This window comes from Lepisosteus platostomus, chromosome 6 (genome assembly GCF_059453375.1).
Source record: "Lepisosteus platostomus isolate fLepPlt1 chromosome 6, fLepPlt1.hap1, whole genome shotgun sequence".
In the NCBI taxonomy this organism is placed as follows: Eukaryota; Metazoa; Chordata; class Actinopteri; order Semionotiformes; family Lepisosteidae; genus Lepisosteus; species Lepisosteus platostomus.
In genome coordinates, this window is record NC_142616.1 from 15,789,420 (window position 1) to 15,805,884 (window position 16,465).

Below are 16,465 nucleotides of genomic sequence, written 5' to 3' on the forward strand. Positions count from 1 at the left end.
ACTGAAGTGCAAAACATTGGGAACTCTACTGTCTCTCACATGCAGACCGCACTCCCACCACCCTGGGTGTAAAGCAGAGCCTCCTGTCCTGACTGAAGGATCTCATCCAGCTGTTTATTGAGAGAAGTCAGGGTATCGGCTTCAACCACATGGTGGGGGGTAGCTTGTTCCACACTCCCACCACCCTGTGTGTAAAGTAGAGCCTCCTGTCCTGACTGAGGGATCTCATCCAGCTGTTTCTTGAGAGAAGTCAGGGTATTGGCTTCCACGACATGGCTGGGCAGCGTGTTCCACTTTGTATAGCGACACTATGCTTTGTAGAGTGTCATGTCTTTTTGGTTTTGCACTTCCCTGTACTTTTCTACTCAGGCCCCGGCGGTAGTGTTTCAGCCGTGTCTCTCCACCACGGGCCTTGCCATGAAGGGTTAAAACGGGGATCTCAATCCCGACTCTGGATCACACCCCCGGTTTTGGCTCGAGCCCAGATCTGCCGCACAGTTAAACCATTAGTCCTTTAATTGACTTGACACGATGCATTTTAATGGTTTGTTTTGCCCCCTTCAACGGGACGTAACTTGCCTTTCAATGGCCCCCCAAGTTCAATTCCGGACCCGGAGAGTTCAAGCTGTCTGCATGGAGCTTGCATGTCCTCCAAATGCGTGTGGGTTTCCTGTGGGTGCTCTGGTTTCCTTCCCAATCCAAGGACAAGCTGGTAGGTCAATGGGCTTCTGGGAAAACTGGCTCTGGTGTGAGCGTCCGTCTGTCTGCCCTGCAATGGACTGGCACCCCGATCAGGGTGTACCCCGCCTTGTGCCCACGGCTCACTGGGATAGGCTCCGGCTCCACCCGAGCCTGTACTGGAAGAAGCGGTTAGAAAAGGGGTGGATGAAATAAAACCCCACACTTCCAGGTAGATGAGAACTAGCCAACTGCTCCGGCAGCTCCCAGTAAGTCAGGTAATTGAATGAAACACCCAGGGGGGCCAGTTGGGGTTAAAGCCTGTTGGCGGGGCAGAATTAGCCAGCCCTCCACCCCCCCTCCCCACCCCAGTGAAAAACACCCACCACTGCAGAGGCTCTTTCAAGTTTTTTGGTCTTTTTATTTAATCGTTTTTCGTTCAAGTAAAATAATCTGGAATTACACGGGAACACAGGAATGTAGAAACTGAAAATAAAGTCCAACGTAAAAACCTTCATCCCCCCCCCCACCAAACTCCTTCCCAGTCCCAGAACTCCCCCCCAGCCCCGCCTCCTAACGCCTCTCCCCAGCTCTCCCGGACATGCTCATGGCTGCCTCCACTTCAGACTCGGGGGGGTCCCCCTTCTGGCTCCCCCGCGCCCTGCAGCGTGTGCCTTCTGAACAAGGATGGACAGGGGCTTGGCCAGTCCAACCCCAGATAGAGGTCGGAACAGGACTCAGACGCTCTGGGGACAGGGAGAGGGAGAGATGGGGCGCCAGCTCGACCAGGGGCAGGGAGAGGGAAAGAGAAGGTGCGAGCTAGACTGGACAGAGAGGGAGAGGGGGGGGTCATTTTATGTGCCGATTGGCCAACAGTCTCCACATTAAGGCAACACCAGCCCCCCCACCCCCTCCAGTTCCAGTGGTCAGACCGGGCTCCACAGCGCGTGGACGCCGGTTTGGGGTGCTAGTGGGGTACCGAGAGGGGCAGATGGGGGGAGATGAGGCCTGGAAGGGGGGAGGAAACCCCGAGTCTGTTCAGTGGGAGCAGACAGATTAAGTACACTTCAACCCCGACGGAAACGTGTCGAAACACCTGGCTTTTCAATTGATGGTCTCATGCAGTTTGGTACGGGGCACCCCTACTCTTCCGCTGAACCGCTGGAACCCCTGAAACTGAAAGGACGCCCCCCGGAGCTCAGGGCCCTGCAGCTGCTGGTACTGGAACCGCAGATCGGGTCACACAGGGCCACCGCTGGGCAGCAGGAACCTCGCTCTGGGGGCAGTGCCGACAGCCCTTTCTCCCTAGACACACTGCCTGCCCGCTCCCAGCCGTCACTCCTCACCCCCAAAAAGCTCCCTAAAATCACCCCTGGCTCCGACCTGACGTCATGTACTGTGCCGGCTGCTGGATTCCCTCTGGAGTAGAAGAGCAAGCCCTCTAAGCCCCTAAAAAACCCTCACCTTCTCAAACTACGGGGCATCTTGTACCCCAGTTCATCCAGCGGCACCCCAGCAGGTTTGGCACCAACTCCCCTCTCCCCCCCAGTCCCTCCCACAGTTCTTGAAAAAACAAACGGCAGGTGAAAAGGGGGGGCAACCAGTGTTTGTTACCCCAAACGAGGTTCCTGCGTGCTCTATCAGGGAGAGGGGTCCAGCTGTAAGGACAGAACTGGACAGAACCGACCCCCCCCTTCCCACGCCTGATCCCCGCTGCCCCCTACAGGGAGCTAGCAGCAGTGTGCCCCCCGTCCACCCCCAAGCCTGCGCGTCTGACCCCCAGCGTGTTGGGGCGCAGACGCGGACAGGCTCCGGGACCCAAGCGGACACCCATCTCTCTCCTCCAGCAGGGCAAGACAGTGCCGCAGCAGCCGGCCCCCCACGGTCCTTCTCTCTGTACGTGAGCAGTGCGGCTCCTCGCGGTGTCCACCAGGGGGCGCTCACGGCCGCGTCAAGAGAGGGGGGTGGCAGAGGAGAGGGCAGGGGGAAGGGTGCGCGCCTGAGAGAAGCAGTTTTATCCCCCCCCCCCCTCGAAAGCAGCCTGGCGCCCGGAGAGGGGCAGGTTCTGTCCGCGCGTCGAGTCCGGCGCCCTCGGGACCCTCAGGTCTTGCCCCGGCGGCGGGGCGGGGGCTGGTGCTGCGAGGAGGAGGAGGACGAGGAGCGCGTGTTGCTGGCGGGCGTGCGGGCCTGGGCGGCGGCGGCGGCCGCCACGCTGCGCAGCACCCGGTCGGGGGTGCCTTCCGAGGGGGGCTGGCGGCTCCGCAGCCTCCCGCCCCCTCGGGACGGCCTCCGGCGGCCCCCCCGCTCCCTGTCCGAGGAGGAGTCCTCCGCCTGCCGCCGGCGGCCCCTGTGGCGCGAGCGGCGCTCCTCGCAGTCGCTGCCGGAGGTCTTGTCCGCGCCCGTGCTGCTCCGGCTGCGGCCCGTGCTCTGGGAGCTGAGGCTGCGGCTGATCCGGCTGCCGCCGCTGCTGCTGCTGCTGCTGCTGCAGCTCCGGCAGCTCCCGCTGCTGCTGCGGCGCGAGGCCCTGCTCCTGCTGCGCGCCTGCCGCCCGCCCGCCTCCGCCCGCTTCTGCGCCGGCTTCTTGCCGCCCGCCTCCAGCGGGGGCACCAGCGGCCCCGGCCTCTGCCTGGTGCAGCGGGGGCCGGGCTCGGGGTGCTCGGCCAGGGGCTCGGGCCGGCAGCTGCGGTCCGCTGAGGAGGAGGAGGAGGTGGTGGTGCCCCCCTGCCGGCCCCCTCTGCCGGCGGGACCCGCCGAGCCCCGGCCGCGCATGGCGAGCAGCTTGGCGGCCGCGTTGAGGGCCGAGCAGCGCTTGCCTAGGACCTCGGGGACGGGGCTCGGCCGCGGTTTCGCGCCGGCCTTCTGCTTGCGCTCGCTGTCCGGGGGGCCAGCCGCGGCGGCCCGAGGTGCAGAGGTGGATTCTGGGTCCTGGCGGGCGGGCAAGGGTGTGAGGGTCCTGCGGGTCGCCCTGACCGACACCTCGCTGCCCGACTCGCCCCCGGTGGTGGTGGTGGTGTTGGGCGTGAGCCTGCCGGACGAGCCCGCCTCCCGCGGACGCTCTCTCCTCTTCAGGTTCTTCGGCGCTCTCCTCCTGTCCCCGCCCTTGCCCTGGCGCTCCACCTCCCGCCGCCTGCCCTCCGGCCTGCGCTGGGACGCCCGTGTCAGGCGCCGCTCGCCCGTCCCGCCGGACGCCTCCGAATCGGAGGACGAGGGGGAGGAGGACTGCGAGGTGGCGGTGGCGGCCAGGGCGTCTGTCCGGGAGGAGCGGGTGACCCTCCTCTGGGGAGCGTCCTCCTCCTCTTCCGTCTCCACCTCCTCTCCTTTTCTCTTGACCGCTGCCTTCCCTCGGCCGCCCTTCTTGCCGGTGGACAGCGAGGACGATCTGGTGGAGGCCGAGCAGGAAGAGGAGGAGGACGACGACGCGGAGGAAGAGCGCGTCGACTCCTGGCTCTGACTGCTGCGCCGGTGCTGCGGCGGCTCCGTCTCCTCCTCCTGTGCCGCGCGTCTCCCCCTCTTGCCCCCCTGCCTGGCCCGGCTGCGCCTCCGCTGCTCCTCTGGCCGGGGACTGCGGCCCCTGACGGCGGCTCGGGTCACTCTGCGCAGGGAGGGAGAGGGGGAGTGCTCTTCCTGAGAGGAGCGGGTCACTCTCCTCTTCTTGCGGTGGGGCAACAACTCCTCGTCTGCCTCGGCCCCGCTCTCGCTGTCTCTCCTCTTCCCTGGCCTCCTGTCCTCCGAGTCCCGGCTCTCGCTGTCCCTCCTCTTCCCTGGCCTCCTGTTCTCCGAGCCCTTGCTCTTGCTCTCCTCAGGCGGCGCCATCTTGCCATTCCCCCCCTCTTCTCCTACCCGGGACTCTGTGGGACTCTGCTTCAGTGCTGCCTCTTTGTCCTCCCCCTCCAGCTGCGCCTCCTGCCTGTGGGGGCTGGGCGGCAGGGTCTGGGCAGGCACTGGCAGGCAGGAGGGATCGGGCGGGGAGCTGCGGAGGAGGGGAGAGGTGGGGGCGGCAGCGGGGGACCTCGACGCGGAGGGGCTGGCGGGGCAGTCCGCGGCCATCTCGGGCGGGCGCTGGTCTTTGCGGGGCCGGCCCCGCTTGCGTTTGGGGGAGGGCGACAGGCTGTCGTCTCCCGCCGCCGCCACTTGGGCCGGGGGAGGCGGCGGGGGCGAAGACGACGACGACTCCAGGGTTTTGGGGTCCCTGACGGCTCGGGGAGGCGTCTTGGGGGGCCTGCCGCGCTTGCGCTTCCCCGGAGGGGTGGGAGTGGCGGCGGAGCTGTCTGGCGAGGACAAGCAGTCCCTTTCCGGCGGGGTGTCCTGTTTCCGAGGGGAGCCGGGCGAGAAGCTCCTCCTGTCCCCCACCGTTCCCCCGGCGCCCCTCCCTCGTCCGCGGCCCGGCTGCTCGCCCAGCTGGGCCGCCAACCGCGACTCGGTCTCCAGGCGCCGCCGCACGGGCAGGTTCCTGAGCACGGGCATGTCCGCGGGGTAGGCCCTGCCGGGGCCGGGCAGGGAGTCCGGCAGCGCGGGTGCGTGGTCGAGCAGGTCTCCGGGGCCGGGGGGCTCCCCGGCGGCCATGGCTCCGTCCTCCGCGGCCGGGTCCGCCCCTCGGTCGGCCTCCCCGGCGGCGTCCCTCCGCGGGCCGCTCGCTCCCCTCCTGCGGCGCTTGAGCTCCTTCTCCTCCACCACGGTCACCAGCCGGCCCGGGAGCTTGCGCAGCACCTTGGCCGAGGGCGACCCCTCCTGCAGGCTGTTCAGCACCTCCCCGTCCGCCGACACCCGCTTGCGGGGAGAGCGGGCCGGCGCCTGTGGCAGCGGCGGCGAGCCCGGGGGCGAGGAGCCGGGGGAGGGCAAGGGGGAGGCGGGCGGGGGCTGGGGAGGTGGGGTGCCCAGTTCTGCAGCGCGATGTCCAGGGCTGCTGCTTTGCCCTGCCTCGTCCGCGTTGCTGTAGACAAGGGATCCGGGCAACATGGCGGCAGCCGTCCCACAGGAATCAAGCCCCTCGCTCTTCACAGGCGAGCCGGGGGCTGACCCCCCTTCCCTTGTGGAGACGGGCTGCTCCGGCGCCCTCTCTGCTCTGGGCTGCGGGGCGGCATGAGGCTCTGGCTCTTCATGGAGCGGGGCAGGGGGGCTGTGGGGGCCGCCCCCCCTTTGCGAAGGAGGCGGGGGCTCGGAGGAGGGTACGGGGGTGGCCGGAGGGGAGAGTGGGGCCGTCCTCCCGGTCTCGCCACAGGGAGACGTGGGGGCGGCAGAAGGCACTGAGAGAGGGGAGACCTGGGGCTGGGGGTCCCTGGGGGCCTGGCAGGCGGCTGGCTGGGGTGGGGAGGAAGGGCCCGGGGAAGGGAGGCCTCCTCCTCCTCCCTCTGGCTGCCCAACGCCTGCGTCGGGCAAAAGGTCGTTCTGGGGAGAAGGCGGCGCCGGCTCGGCTGGCTCGGGCAGCTGATGGGCTTCGGGGGTGGCGAGGCGGGTGAGTGGCGGTGGTGAAGGGAGGTGGAGCTCGTCTTTGGTGTCTCCCTGCAGAGCCAGGCCGGCAGGCTCAGGCACGTCTCTGTGCTGCGGGGTGCTGTCCTCCTCGGGGGCGGGAACCAGCGGAGCCTGAACTGGAGCCGGAGCTGGAGTCGGAGTCGGATTCGGATTAGCCGAAGCCGAAGCCAGGGTCGGAGCCGGAGCCAGAGCCAGAGCCAGAACCGGAGCAGGTGCCGGAGCCGGAGCCGGATTCGGATTAGCCGAAGCCGAAGCCAGGGTCGGAGCCGGAGCCAGAGCCGGAGCCGGAGCCGGAGCCGGAGCGGAAACACATGCCGTGCTCGCCTCCTGCACTGGCATGTTGTCCTCGGTCCGGGCCCCTGCCTCAGGCTCCGGTCGAGCCAGAGTGGTAGGAAGGACGTCGATCCGAGGCTGTGGAGGGGAGTCTCCCGTCACCTCCCCCGGACTCTGGCCGGGGGCGGGGGGAAGTTCGTCTGCCCCCTCCGCCGCGGGGGTTCGAGGCCTCAGCCTCCCGCTGGCCCGGGTGCAGAGGGCGCTCTTCTCCTTGGTCTTGCGGGCCCGGCGGTGCGGGGCGTCCTCGGGCGGGGCGCGGGGCACAGACGGGGCCTCGTCGTCCGAGGGCAGCTTGAACGCCTCCTCCTTGGCCTGGTCCAGGCCCTTGCGGGCGGCTTCCACCTGCTCCTGCGGACACGGAGAGGAGAAGGAGGGCGTCAGGCACAAGAGCTCCAGTGTCAGGGGCTCTGGACACAAGCTGTTTCTTAACCCCTCGAATCCCGCTTGCAAATATTTCACAGACAAAACTCTGAAAACCCGACCACCGTCACGCTGGCATTAGTTCAACCCTTGTGAACCCCTTCTGGCACCAGCACAACCCCCTAAGCAGCTTCCAGGGAACCAGGCGACAAAGATTGTGGTCACAACCTGATCGGATTACCACCTCGCTGATTATCACCGGAGCCCCAGGCCACGGCACAAGGAAAACGCACCCCGATCGAACTCTAAGCGCCTCTCGGTCCAGAGACTGGCAGACAAAGCCAAGAGGCGAGGAAGGCGTCCTGAGAGCCTTCTTCACACCTAACCGGTTGCGTCTCCGGGGTCTGTAAGTACTCCTCATCACTGCTCTTCTGGACTGTGAGGCGGTGAAACAACCGAGACAACACCCACCCCTGAAAGCAACGTTTCAACTCCATCACTAAGCTGGCTGCCTGCACGCGAAGAAGCCAAACCACCGCTCACCTCAGAGACCCCCGGGAACATTTAGATATGGCAGTTCCTGATCCGCGTCGGGTTACCCCAGCCCGGCCCTCAAGGGTTTTGAAAACGGGGCGCAATCGTGTCTGTTCTCCCCGAGAGAGGAATTCAGACAAACCCACAGCGTCTGCTGAAATGTCCACAGTGTGGCAGTCCAAAATCTCAGCCCAGTCTAAAATCTTCCAGCAGGCTCTGGGATAAGTAGACCAGTTGGCGCATCCTCGGACCACGCGCACCCCAGGAGGAGAGCTGCCATGCCTTCACAGATCGAGACCGATCCAAACTCAAGGAAGGCACCAGCACCGCATGGCTGTACACCATCAGCCCTGCCGCGTCAATGTGGACAGTCGCTAGGCTGCGCTGCAGGTTCAGTTTCATATTCATCGATAACACCAAGGAAGAGCGTCTGAACGCCACGGCCAGCGGCGTAAACAGCGACGCTGCGTTGGGACCGGCCCACCCCAGAAACCACACGTGGGTGTAAGGACAGAAGCAACGTCCCTTTAGAGAGGACATCTTGCACACAAAGAAAAAACACCAACTGCTCTGCTAGCCCCTTGCAAAGAGGAAAACACCGATTCAGACCGAGCCTAGCGGCCACTTCTGCAGAATGAGGGCCCCAACCTTGTTAGTTGGCATCTTTTGCTACCTCGCTCTGGACCACACGCAGGAGATCCAGCAAACACAGGTCTGGAATATTTTTTTTATACCACAGGAACTGCTCCTCAGCAGGGCAGAGACCTTGTCGTCCCTCCCTTTTAATATGAACCCAAGGCCACTGCTTAATAAGTAGCTGCCCAGAACCCTTCTCTCAGGGCGCGGCTCAAATACAGGCGGTGCGCACGAGTGCAGCTCAGTGGGAGAGCTTGTGAGAAAAGAAGGCAGTTACCTCGGCCTGTTTCAGCTCCTCCTTGCAGACGTCTTCCAGTGAGGCCTCCAGGAAGTTCATTGCATAGCGCTCTATTGGAGTCAGCTGTGAGAGAAACAGAGAGGGGTTCATACAGACACACTGACTGACTGGAGACTCCAGTACATTAACACTGCACTGAGAGAGAGGGGTTCATACAGACACACTGACTGGACACTCCAGTACATTAACACTGCACTGAGAGAGAGGGGTTCATACAGACACACTGACTGACTGGACACTCCAGTACATTAACACTGCACTGAGAGAGAGGGGTTCATACAGACACACTGACTGACTGGACACTCCAGTACATTAACACTGCACTGAGAGAGAGGGGTTCATACAGACACACTGACTGACTGGACACTCCAGTACATTAACACTGCACTGAGAGAGAGGGGTTCATACAGACACACTGACTGGACACTCCAGTACATTAACACTGCACTGAGAGAGAGGGGTTCATACAGACACACTGACTGACTGGACACCTGGAGGCAGGAGCCTGGACCCATGGCGAGAATGACACACCGGTGCAAGAGGCAAACATGGTGTGTGTTTCCGCTCCGCTTTAGAGCTGCAATCTGCTGAGTGTGTGTGTCACGTGTCGGTCTGTACCTGCTCCACCAGGGCGGCGATCTCCTGCTCAGCCTTGGATAGCTCCTCCTCTTCCTGCTCTCGGCCCGCCCCCTCGCTGCCCTCCTCCAACGGGATGTTCTCGTTGAACTCGGCCAGCTCCGCCACCTGCTCCGCCTTCGCCTGCGAGGCGGCGGCGATGTCCTCCTCGTCCTCCGCCCGGCACAGCGCCTGGGAGAGAGAGGAGCTGGTGAACCCCGGGCCAGCCGCTGCAGTTTCTGCCCGCAGAGCTAGAGGCGAAACCGACTGAACTTGACCGAGTGCGGCAGGAGAACGCGGCGGCACGGGAAGGACCCCCCGCCCCAGCACGCAGACCCAGCTGCTTGCGCTCTGGCCGAGCAATCCCACACTGCCCCAGGACAGCCAGTCCCGGACGGCTGGCGTGACACGATCCAGGCTCGAACCCGTGCCCACGGAAAGCCGTGACGTATAGTGTGAAGACGTACAAAAGGGAACGCCCCCCCAGCCATGAGAATGGAAAACACGGAGGGTTCAGGAGCATCACAGCATAAACCTCCCCCAGCAGCCAAGCTGAAGGCTCTACCAATCAGAAATTAATGGGGCTGATGGTCCCAAGTCGGACTTGGTTCCATCCAGTGTTACAGGGGTGCACTGAAGAACAGTACAGGGGGTCCCCATGCAAGTCCAGGATACGTCCCTAAATAATGCAGCTCTTGGCCGCGACAAGCCTGGGAGATCATGTGACCTCTGCTTAGAAGAGGAAAGTCTTATCCATGGAGAATAATGTCGTGACCTTCAGATACGTACCCCGAACTCACGCGTACAGAGAAACAGCGAGCCAGCATCAGCTCCTTTCCAGCTGTCAGCTCGTCAAACCCAACAGTCAAGCACTGCGACACGGTCGATACCCCCCCCTCCCCCCGACTCCAACACCGCTGATGCAGCCAACACTTCCCTCACCCCACGCCACCCTAGTGCGCATCACTGCGTTCACAAGGTCAAACCATGCCAAAATCCCCACCCCGATAGTTTCCCTTTGCCCACTGCCTCATCACGGAGCCTCCTGAAAGCCCAATGTGGAGAAGAGGCTTTAAAAGTGAGCAATCACACCTTAATCCACCTCCCGGATCAATGAAGAGGTAAGAGATTGATTTTAACGAGGCGGAACAACGATTCATAATCCGAGTCACTTGCAACTGCACTGGCTACGAGAACAATTTTTACGTGTTGCATTTTGCCTTTTTCCTTTGTTGTTTCATTTTGGAACAAGGCAATTCACTAACCACCTACACGTGCTAGTTATTGGTGCCCTGAAAAAAGGACAGATCAGTATGATGTTCGACGCATAATTAATTTAATTGACAACGTATATGCAAAGCAACAAATTATTAAGCCGACTTCCAACAGGGACCCTCTGTAGCTTGCAATTCGTACCAGGTTTTGCGCGAGTATGATTCCAGTGTTTCATAAGCCTAGAAATAAGGTGCAGTGGTCAACATTGCTGTCCACTGTGATGGACTGACATCCTGTCCAGGGTGTGTCCTGCTTTGCGCCTATTGCTTGCTCCAACTCACCCACAACCTCATACTGGATAAAAAGGTTAGAAAATGAATGGACAAGCCTTGAACTGGAAACAGATGCAAAAGATATGAAGAATGGGACCAAAAACAGAGCCCTGTGGGATGCCAGTTGTGTCTAGGTGCACTGCAGCCCCTCACCTGCTCCAGGATAGAGGTGTGTTTGTTGTTCAAGGCCTCTTCCTCCTCTTGTCGGGAGGGGGCCTGGTTGGGCTGTTCCATCTCCTTCCTCTCCCCCTCGGTCAGATCAAAGAGCTCCCGAATTGTTTGCTAAGGAGAAAGAGAAAGGTTAATGCACTGACTGGACACTCCAGTACATTAACACTGCACTGAGAGAGAGGGGTTCATACAGACACACTGACTGACTGGACACTCCAGTACATTAACACTGCACTGAGAGAGAGGGGCTCATACAGACACACTGACTGACTGGACACTCCAGTACATTAACACTGCACTGAGAGAGAGGGGTTCATACAGACACACTGACTGACTGGACACTCCAGTACATTAACACTGCACTGAGAGAGAGGGGTTCATACAGACACACTGACTGGACACTACAGGACATAACTGGGAAATTCAGAGCTGCAGTCAGAGAGAGGCATGATAGGGTACTGAAACTACAACAGAGCTGCAGTGTTTCTCCCCATTAGTAGCACTACTGGCACAGTGGGACCCAGCAGTGAGTTGCAGGGGGAGACTTTTCCTCTCAGCACCAGCTACCAAATCCTGGCCCACTGCCCTGCGGCCACGACCTGTCAAGATGCTGAGGAGGCACCGACACCAGGACGGGAGGAAGATGGGGGGGGGAGGGAGTACCTGTTTGAAGAAGGCTGTAGTGAAGTTTCCACCCTCGATGGCCATATCTCCCAGCATCCTCTTCTGATTGGCCTTCTTCAAGATGTTCTCCTCCACCGTTCTCTCGCTGATCAGTCTGAACAACAACCAGCAATACCCAGTGAACTCACAGCACAAAACTGAAGACTTAATTGTACCTGTAGATGTCCCAGACCTGCTCTAGAGCGACTCTGGGCCGTAGAGGCGCTCGTCCCCGGCCTGCTCTAGAGCGACTCTGGGCCGTAGAGGCGCTCGTCCCCGGCCTGCTCTAGAGCGACTCTGGGCCGTAGAGGCGCTTGTCCCCGGCCTGCTCTAGAGCGACTCTGGGCCGTAGAGGCGCTCGTCCCCGGCCTGCTCTAGAGCGACTCTGGGCCGTAGAGGCGCTTCTCCCTGACCTGCGTCAGCGGGACGCTGGGCTGCAGATGGCTGACACGGTCAGCTCTGTGTCAGGATTAGCGCCGCACTGTACCTGTAGATGTGCACGTCCCTGGTCTGGCCAATCCGGTGGCAGCGGTCCTGTGCCTGGGCGTCCATGGTGGGGTTCCAGTCGCTGTCGTAGAAGACCACGGTGTCGGCCCCGGTCAGGTTGACCCCCACGCCCCCACTGCGGGTCGACAGGATGAAGCAGAATATCCGCCGGTCTGCATTGAAGCGCTCCATTAAGGCCTGAGGGAGAGCGAGAGGAGGGGTCAGCACCAGGCAGCAGGAGGAGAAACAGGAGTCTGTGTAGGCCGCTGTGAGCACTTCAGTCTTTCTGCTCCTAGGGAGAAGAGCCCTTTCCACCGTCTCCTGGGCTGACTGAAGAAGCCTCCAGCCCAGCATTCCCAATTCCAAACGGTGCTCATCCCCACAGCTCACCTGTCTCTGCTCCACGCGGGTGCTGCCGTCCAGGCGCAGGTAGATGTGTCCGTGGTAGTTGAGGAACTGCTCCAGTACGTCCAGCATGCGGGTCATCTGGGTGAAGATCAGGACGCGGTGACCCCCCGCCTTCAGCCGGCGTAGCAGCATGTGCAGAGTCTGCAGCTTCCCTACGGGCCGGCAGACAGAGAGGGGTGAGTAACGGGTGCGCCGGCCAATGGGCCTCTTGCGAGACCGCCCCCTGGTGGCCGGAGGACTCACCGCAGTCGTACTGGATGAGCCGCAGGTCGGGGAACTGCGTCCGCATGTTGCAGTGGACGCGGTGCAGGCAGGCGGTGCGCGGGGACAGTTCGGCGCGCAGCCGCTCCCTGAACACGGCCTCACGGTGTGCCAGCCAGGGCGGGGGGTGAGAGGTGTGCAGGGCCACGGCCGGGGCCTCGACTGGGGGGATCACGAAGATGAACCTGGGGAAGAGAGGGGGCAGCAGGGGTCACTTCACTGTAGACTGGGGGAACTGACCTCAATCCACCATTGAACTAACCACTGGAGCCCCTCTGATTGAGGGGGACCTCTAAGACTCACTGGACTGGGGCTGGAGCCCATCTGATTGAGGGGGACTTATAAGCCTCACCGGACTGGGGCTCTCCAGGACCAGGACAGTGACTGGCTAACATTGCTGGAAGAATTGCGTGAGCTCAGGGACACGCCGCTAGTCTGCACCTGTCTATGACGTTGGACAGCTGCTCTATCCGCTGCTCTGGGGTCTGGATGACCCGGCTCAGGGCCTCGCTGCGCTCCCAGTACCGGTCCGGAGCCTGGGACTGGGCGTTCAGGCAGTGGGCGTAGCCGGAGCTCAGCCAGTGCCCCGGGGCGTCGGGAGACGGGGCGGAGGGCCGGTCCAGGACGGTCAGGAAGCGCAGGACCTCCTGGCCATAGATGGGCCGGGCCGAGCAGTGCTGCTCGTTCACACGCAGGATCCGGGAGAGGCGGGCCTCACGCTGGGCCTTGCGCCGGTCCGCCAGCCAGGACTGAAAGAAAAGAGCCAGGACGCAGGTACTGATCAGAGCGGGTCCGGGCTTGGTCACGCCCGTCGTGGACATCTGGACGAGTCACAACGACAGTGAGCGCTGCAACATGTCCGTGGCGTTCCCGAAGACAGCACAGACTCCTCGCCACTGATTCCATGGGAACTAACGGGTAGGGGCAGGATCTCCAGAAAACCCATTCAGGACTGACATAGCGTTAGCCCTTACTTTCTCAAACTCATGTAATGGTACCACACGCGCCAGCCTTCAGCAGGAAAGCGGGGAAAACGAAGGAGGGTTTACGTTCCGATTGCTTTCACAATGAAAGCCTGCGGCCTCAAAACGTGTTTGTGTAACGTCACGAAAGGCAGCTGGACAGTGCTTGGGCACCCCTGCTCCTCCACCGCAGGTTCGCACGGGACACGCACGGCCAGCGGCAGCGATGAAGTTGTCGCAGAGCTGCCGACTCGCGCTGGGAAAAAGAGCTCCCTGTACAGGAAAGGGCGCCGCTTCGAAATGGCTGCCTGAACGTCAGCCAAACTAAAATGATTAATCGAGAAAACCAAGGGCGCTGACCCCATCAGCAAAGCTCATCTCTTCGAACAGACTGCAGGGGCCGCCGCCGTGTGACTCGAGCAGGAAGCCCCGCTCCGAGCTCGGGTGGGAGGCAGGGTCCTGCCACCGGCCGGCCCTGCCCGAGATGAGACTCGGGATCAGCTGGCTGGGGTCCTCACAGCTTGCCTGGAGAAGGGTCAACCCCTGGACACTAGGGGGTCAGGCCTCAGCGGTACAGGGGCTGGCCCAGAGGCTACTCACCATGTAGAAGGGCGAGCGGGGGGGCGGAGGCACCTGCGTGCGCACTCTCGGGGTGCTCAGCCCGCCGCCCAGGTGGGGGCTCGCTCCCGACGGCGTGGCCACGCGCAGGGTGATGACGTCGCTGTCGTCCCGGCCCGGGGTCGCGCTCAGGCGCGCTGCGAGCGGACAGAGGGAGAGAGGGACAACAGTTAGGACACAGGTCTGCGAGGGAGGGAGGGGCATCACTGAAGCAGCAAGGAGCAGCCCAGTGCCTGCGGGCGGGGGTTCAGCACCCCGAGAGACGGCGGCGCTCCTCACCCTGCTCTGTCCCGGCGGCAGGGCCCTGCAGCACCCTCAGCACGGGCCGCAGCGGCGGGAGTGTGGGGGTGGGCGACGGGGGCTGAGGGGGGGGCCGTGGGGGGGCCAGCTGGCTGGGCAGGGGGGCAGGAGGCCGGCTGACGGGCTGCGAGGGGGGCACCGGGCGCACGGACGGGCTGCTATTGGAATGGGGTGCAAGAGAGGGGGAGGGGGTGGGGCAGGAGGGAGGGGCACGGGGGGTGGGGGGCACAGCCAGGGTGGGCACCCCCTCTTTACCAGCCGACTGGCGCACCACGATCTTCACAATGCCAGAGCCAGACACCATGGAGGAAGGAACTGAAAAGAGAGAGTTACTACTGATTAAAACTCAACACTTAACTCGAGATCCTCACATCCATTTGTCTTTTGAATTGGTTGTTAAAAAAGCAAATTTTGCACATTACCACTGTCTGCCTGTCCTGTTCTGTATTAGCAGTTCATGTCAGTGCTGCCCGCACGTGAAACTTGGCACTTGAAACCTGCATTCAACGTCATCTGCCAGGTGCTCGCCCAGGCTTGAACATCAGCTGAATCATTCCAAATTTCATCTGCCGCTGCCACAGTGTCTGCCAGTCCAGCTGTTTTGGCCTCAGTTTTTAAAGTGACACAACGAAGCAGAGCAGTAGACCACGTACAGGTCCCAGCAGTTCTCCACTAACCCTTGCACTGAAGCAACATGACTCTGACCGGACAGAAAACCGTCGACGCAGTTCTGCACCGTGGGAGGAAGAGCCGGAAAGAGCCCTACCTTGGGTGGCATTCAGCGGCAGCGACAGGCCGGGGGGACCGGGTGGCAGGGTGGGCTGGTGCGTGCTGACCACCCCCGCGCTGCTCTGACTCACGGTTTGGATCACAGCCACCTGGGCCGGCTGGCTTATCAGGTGGTGCTGCCCCCCACTGGACACCAGGTGAACTACGTTCCCTGCAGAGACGGGCACGGATCTGGTCACTGATGACATCACCACGACGCACAGTTCACGACACTGGAGGGGCGCGCGAGCAGGCAGCGAAACAGAAACCCGGATCCCAGACACACGCACGCGCGCGCACACACACACACACACACACACACACACACACACACACACACGACAGCACCTGGCATCTCAACAGCACTTGCACTGAGCCGGGGGATAAAAACACGCACTCAAGATCCGCGCTAGAGGGTTTTAAAGGGAAGCACGCAGACACTCACCCTGCACGGGCCGAGGCTGGCTCATGTTGACCTGGTGCAGCTGCGCTCCTGACAGAGTCAACTTGTTGCCCTGCAGCTGGAAGGTGACCGGCTTGCTGCCCTGAGACGACTGGACTGGGCGACTGGCCAAAGAGGCAAGTTGGGCTATACTGAGCACCTCACCGGCTAGAGAGAGGGTAACAGTACATTAACACTGCACTGAGAGAGAGGGGTTCATACAGACACACTGACTGACTGGACACTCCAGTACATTAACACTGCACTGAGAGAGAGGGGTTCATACAGACACACTGACTGACTGGACACTCCAGTACATTAACACTGCACTGAGAGAGGGGGGTTAATACGAGAGATATAAACTCCAGCATGTGAATAAAGAATTTTAACAGACACCAACAAAGAGAGAGAGAGATCCACAGTCAGAGACAGTGTGCACTCACAGGGCAGTCTGGCCTGCATGTCCGGGGTGAGGAGCACTCGCTGGGTGACGGTCCCACCAGTGGGTGTTGCGTAGCCTGACAGAGGGGGCGCAGAGGCTGCGGGTGCCGTCGGGGTCCGGAGCAGGGTGCCAGGGGATCCCGGAGGCCGCACAGCCAGTACAGGCAAAGGGGCGCCGGGCCTCACCCCGGTTCCGCCAACGCAGACAGCACTGGGGCCAGCTGGGACCAGCGGAGGCCGGGCCAGAGCAGCGGGCGGCACCGAACACACCGTCACTGGGAGAGAAAGGGACAAGAGGCCCATTAGCACAGACGACTCAACGCCACACAGCTGACAACACGCCCCCGGTCCTTTGACCCCATATCTCAAGAAAGGACATGAATTTGTTACACATCACAGCCCGCTCAAGGACGAGCTTCTGATCTTATAGATAACCTGTGCTGGCTGCACTCATTCCACCCAGCCCGTTACAATG

The 16,465-nt window shown here is 62.0% G+C and overlaps 1 protein-coding gene across 1 annotated transcript in view; it reads right to left on the reverse strand.

Moving 5' to 3' along the window:
• Nucleotides 1-1,075: 1,075 nt before the first annotated feature.
• srcap (Snf2-related CREBBP activator protein) overlaps nt 1,076-16,465 on the reverse strand; it is a 29,651-nt gene continuing 14,261 nt past the window's right edge. Inside the window, exons 20-33 of the mRNA XM_088634394.1 lie at nt 15,993-16,265; nt 15,553-15,717; nt 15,106-15,279; nt 14,319-14,654; nt 14,022-14,176; nt 12,901-13,208; nt 12,442-12,644; nt 12,181-12,350; nt 11,792-11,988; nt 11,305-11,419; nt 10,624-10,752; nt 8,927-9,115; nt 8,288-8,371; nt 1,076-6,828 (exon numbers count right to left, since the gene is read on the reverse strand). Of these exons, the coding sequence (XP_088490520.1) occupies nt 2,779-6,828; nt 8,288-8,371; nt 8,927-9,115; nt 10,624-10,752; nt 11,305-11,419; nt 11,792-11,988; nt 12,181-12,350; nt 12,442-12,644; nt 12,901-13,208; nt 14,022-14,176; nt 14,319-14,654; nt 15,106-15,279; nt 15,553-15,717; nt 15,993-16,265 (6,548 nt within the window). The 3' untranslated portion in view covers nt 1,076-2,778. The remainder of the gene's footprint in view (nt 6,829-8,287; nt 8,372-8,926; nt 9,116-10,623; nt 10,753-11,304; nt 11,420-11,791; nt 11,989-12,180; nt 12,351-12,441; nt 12,645-12,900; nt 13,209-14,021; nt 14,177-14,318; nt 14,655-15,105; nt 15,280-15,552; nt 15,718-15,992; nt 16,266-16,465) is intronic.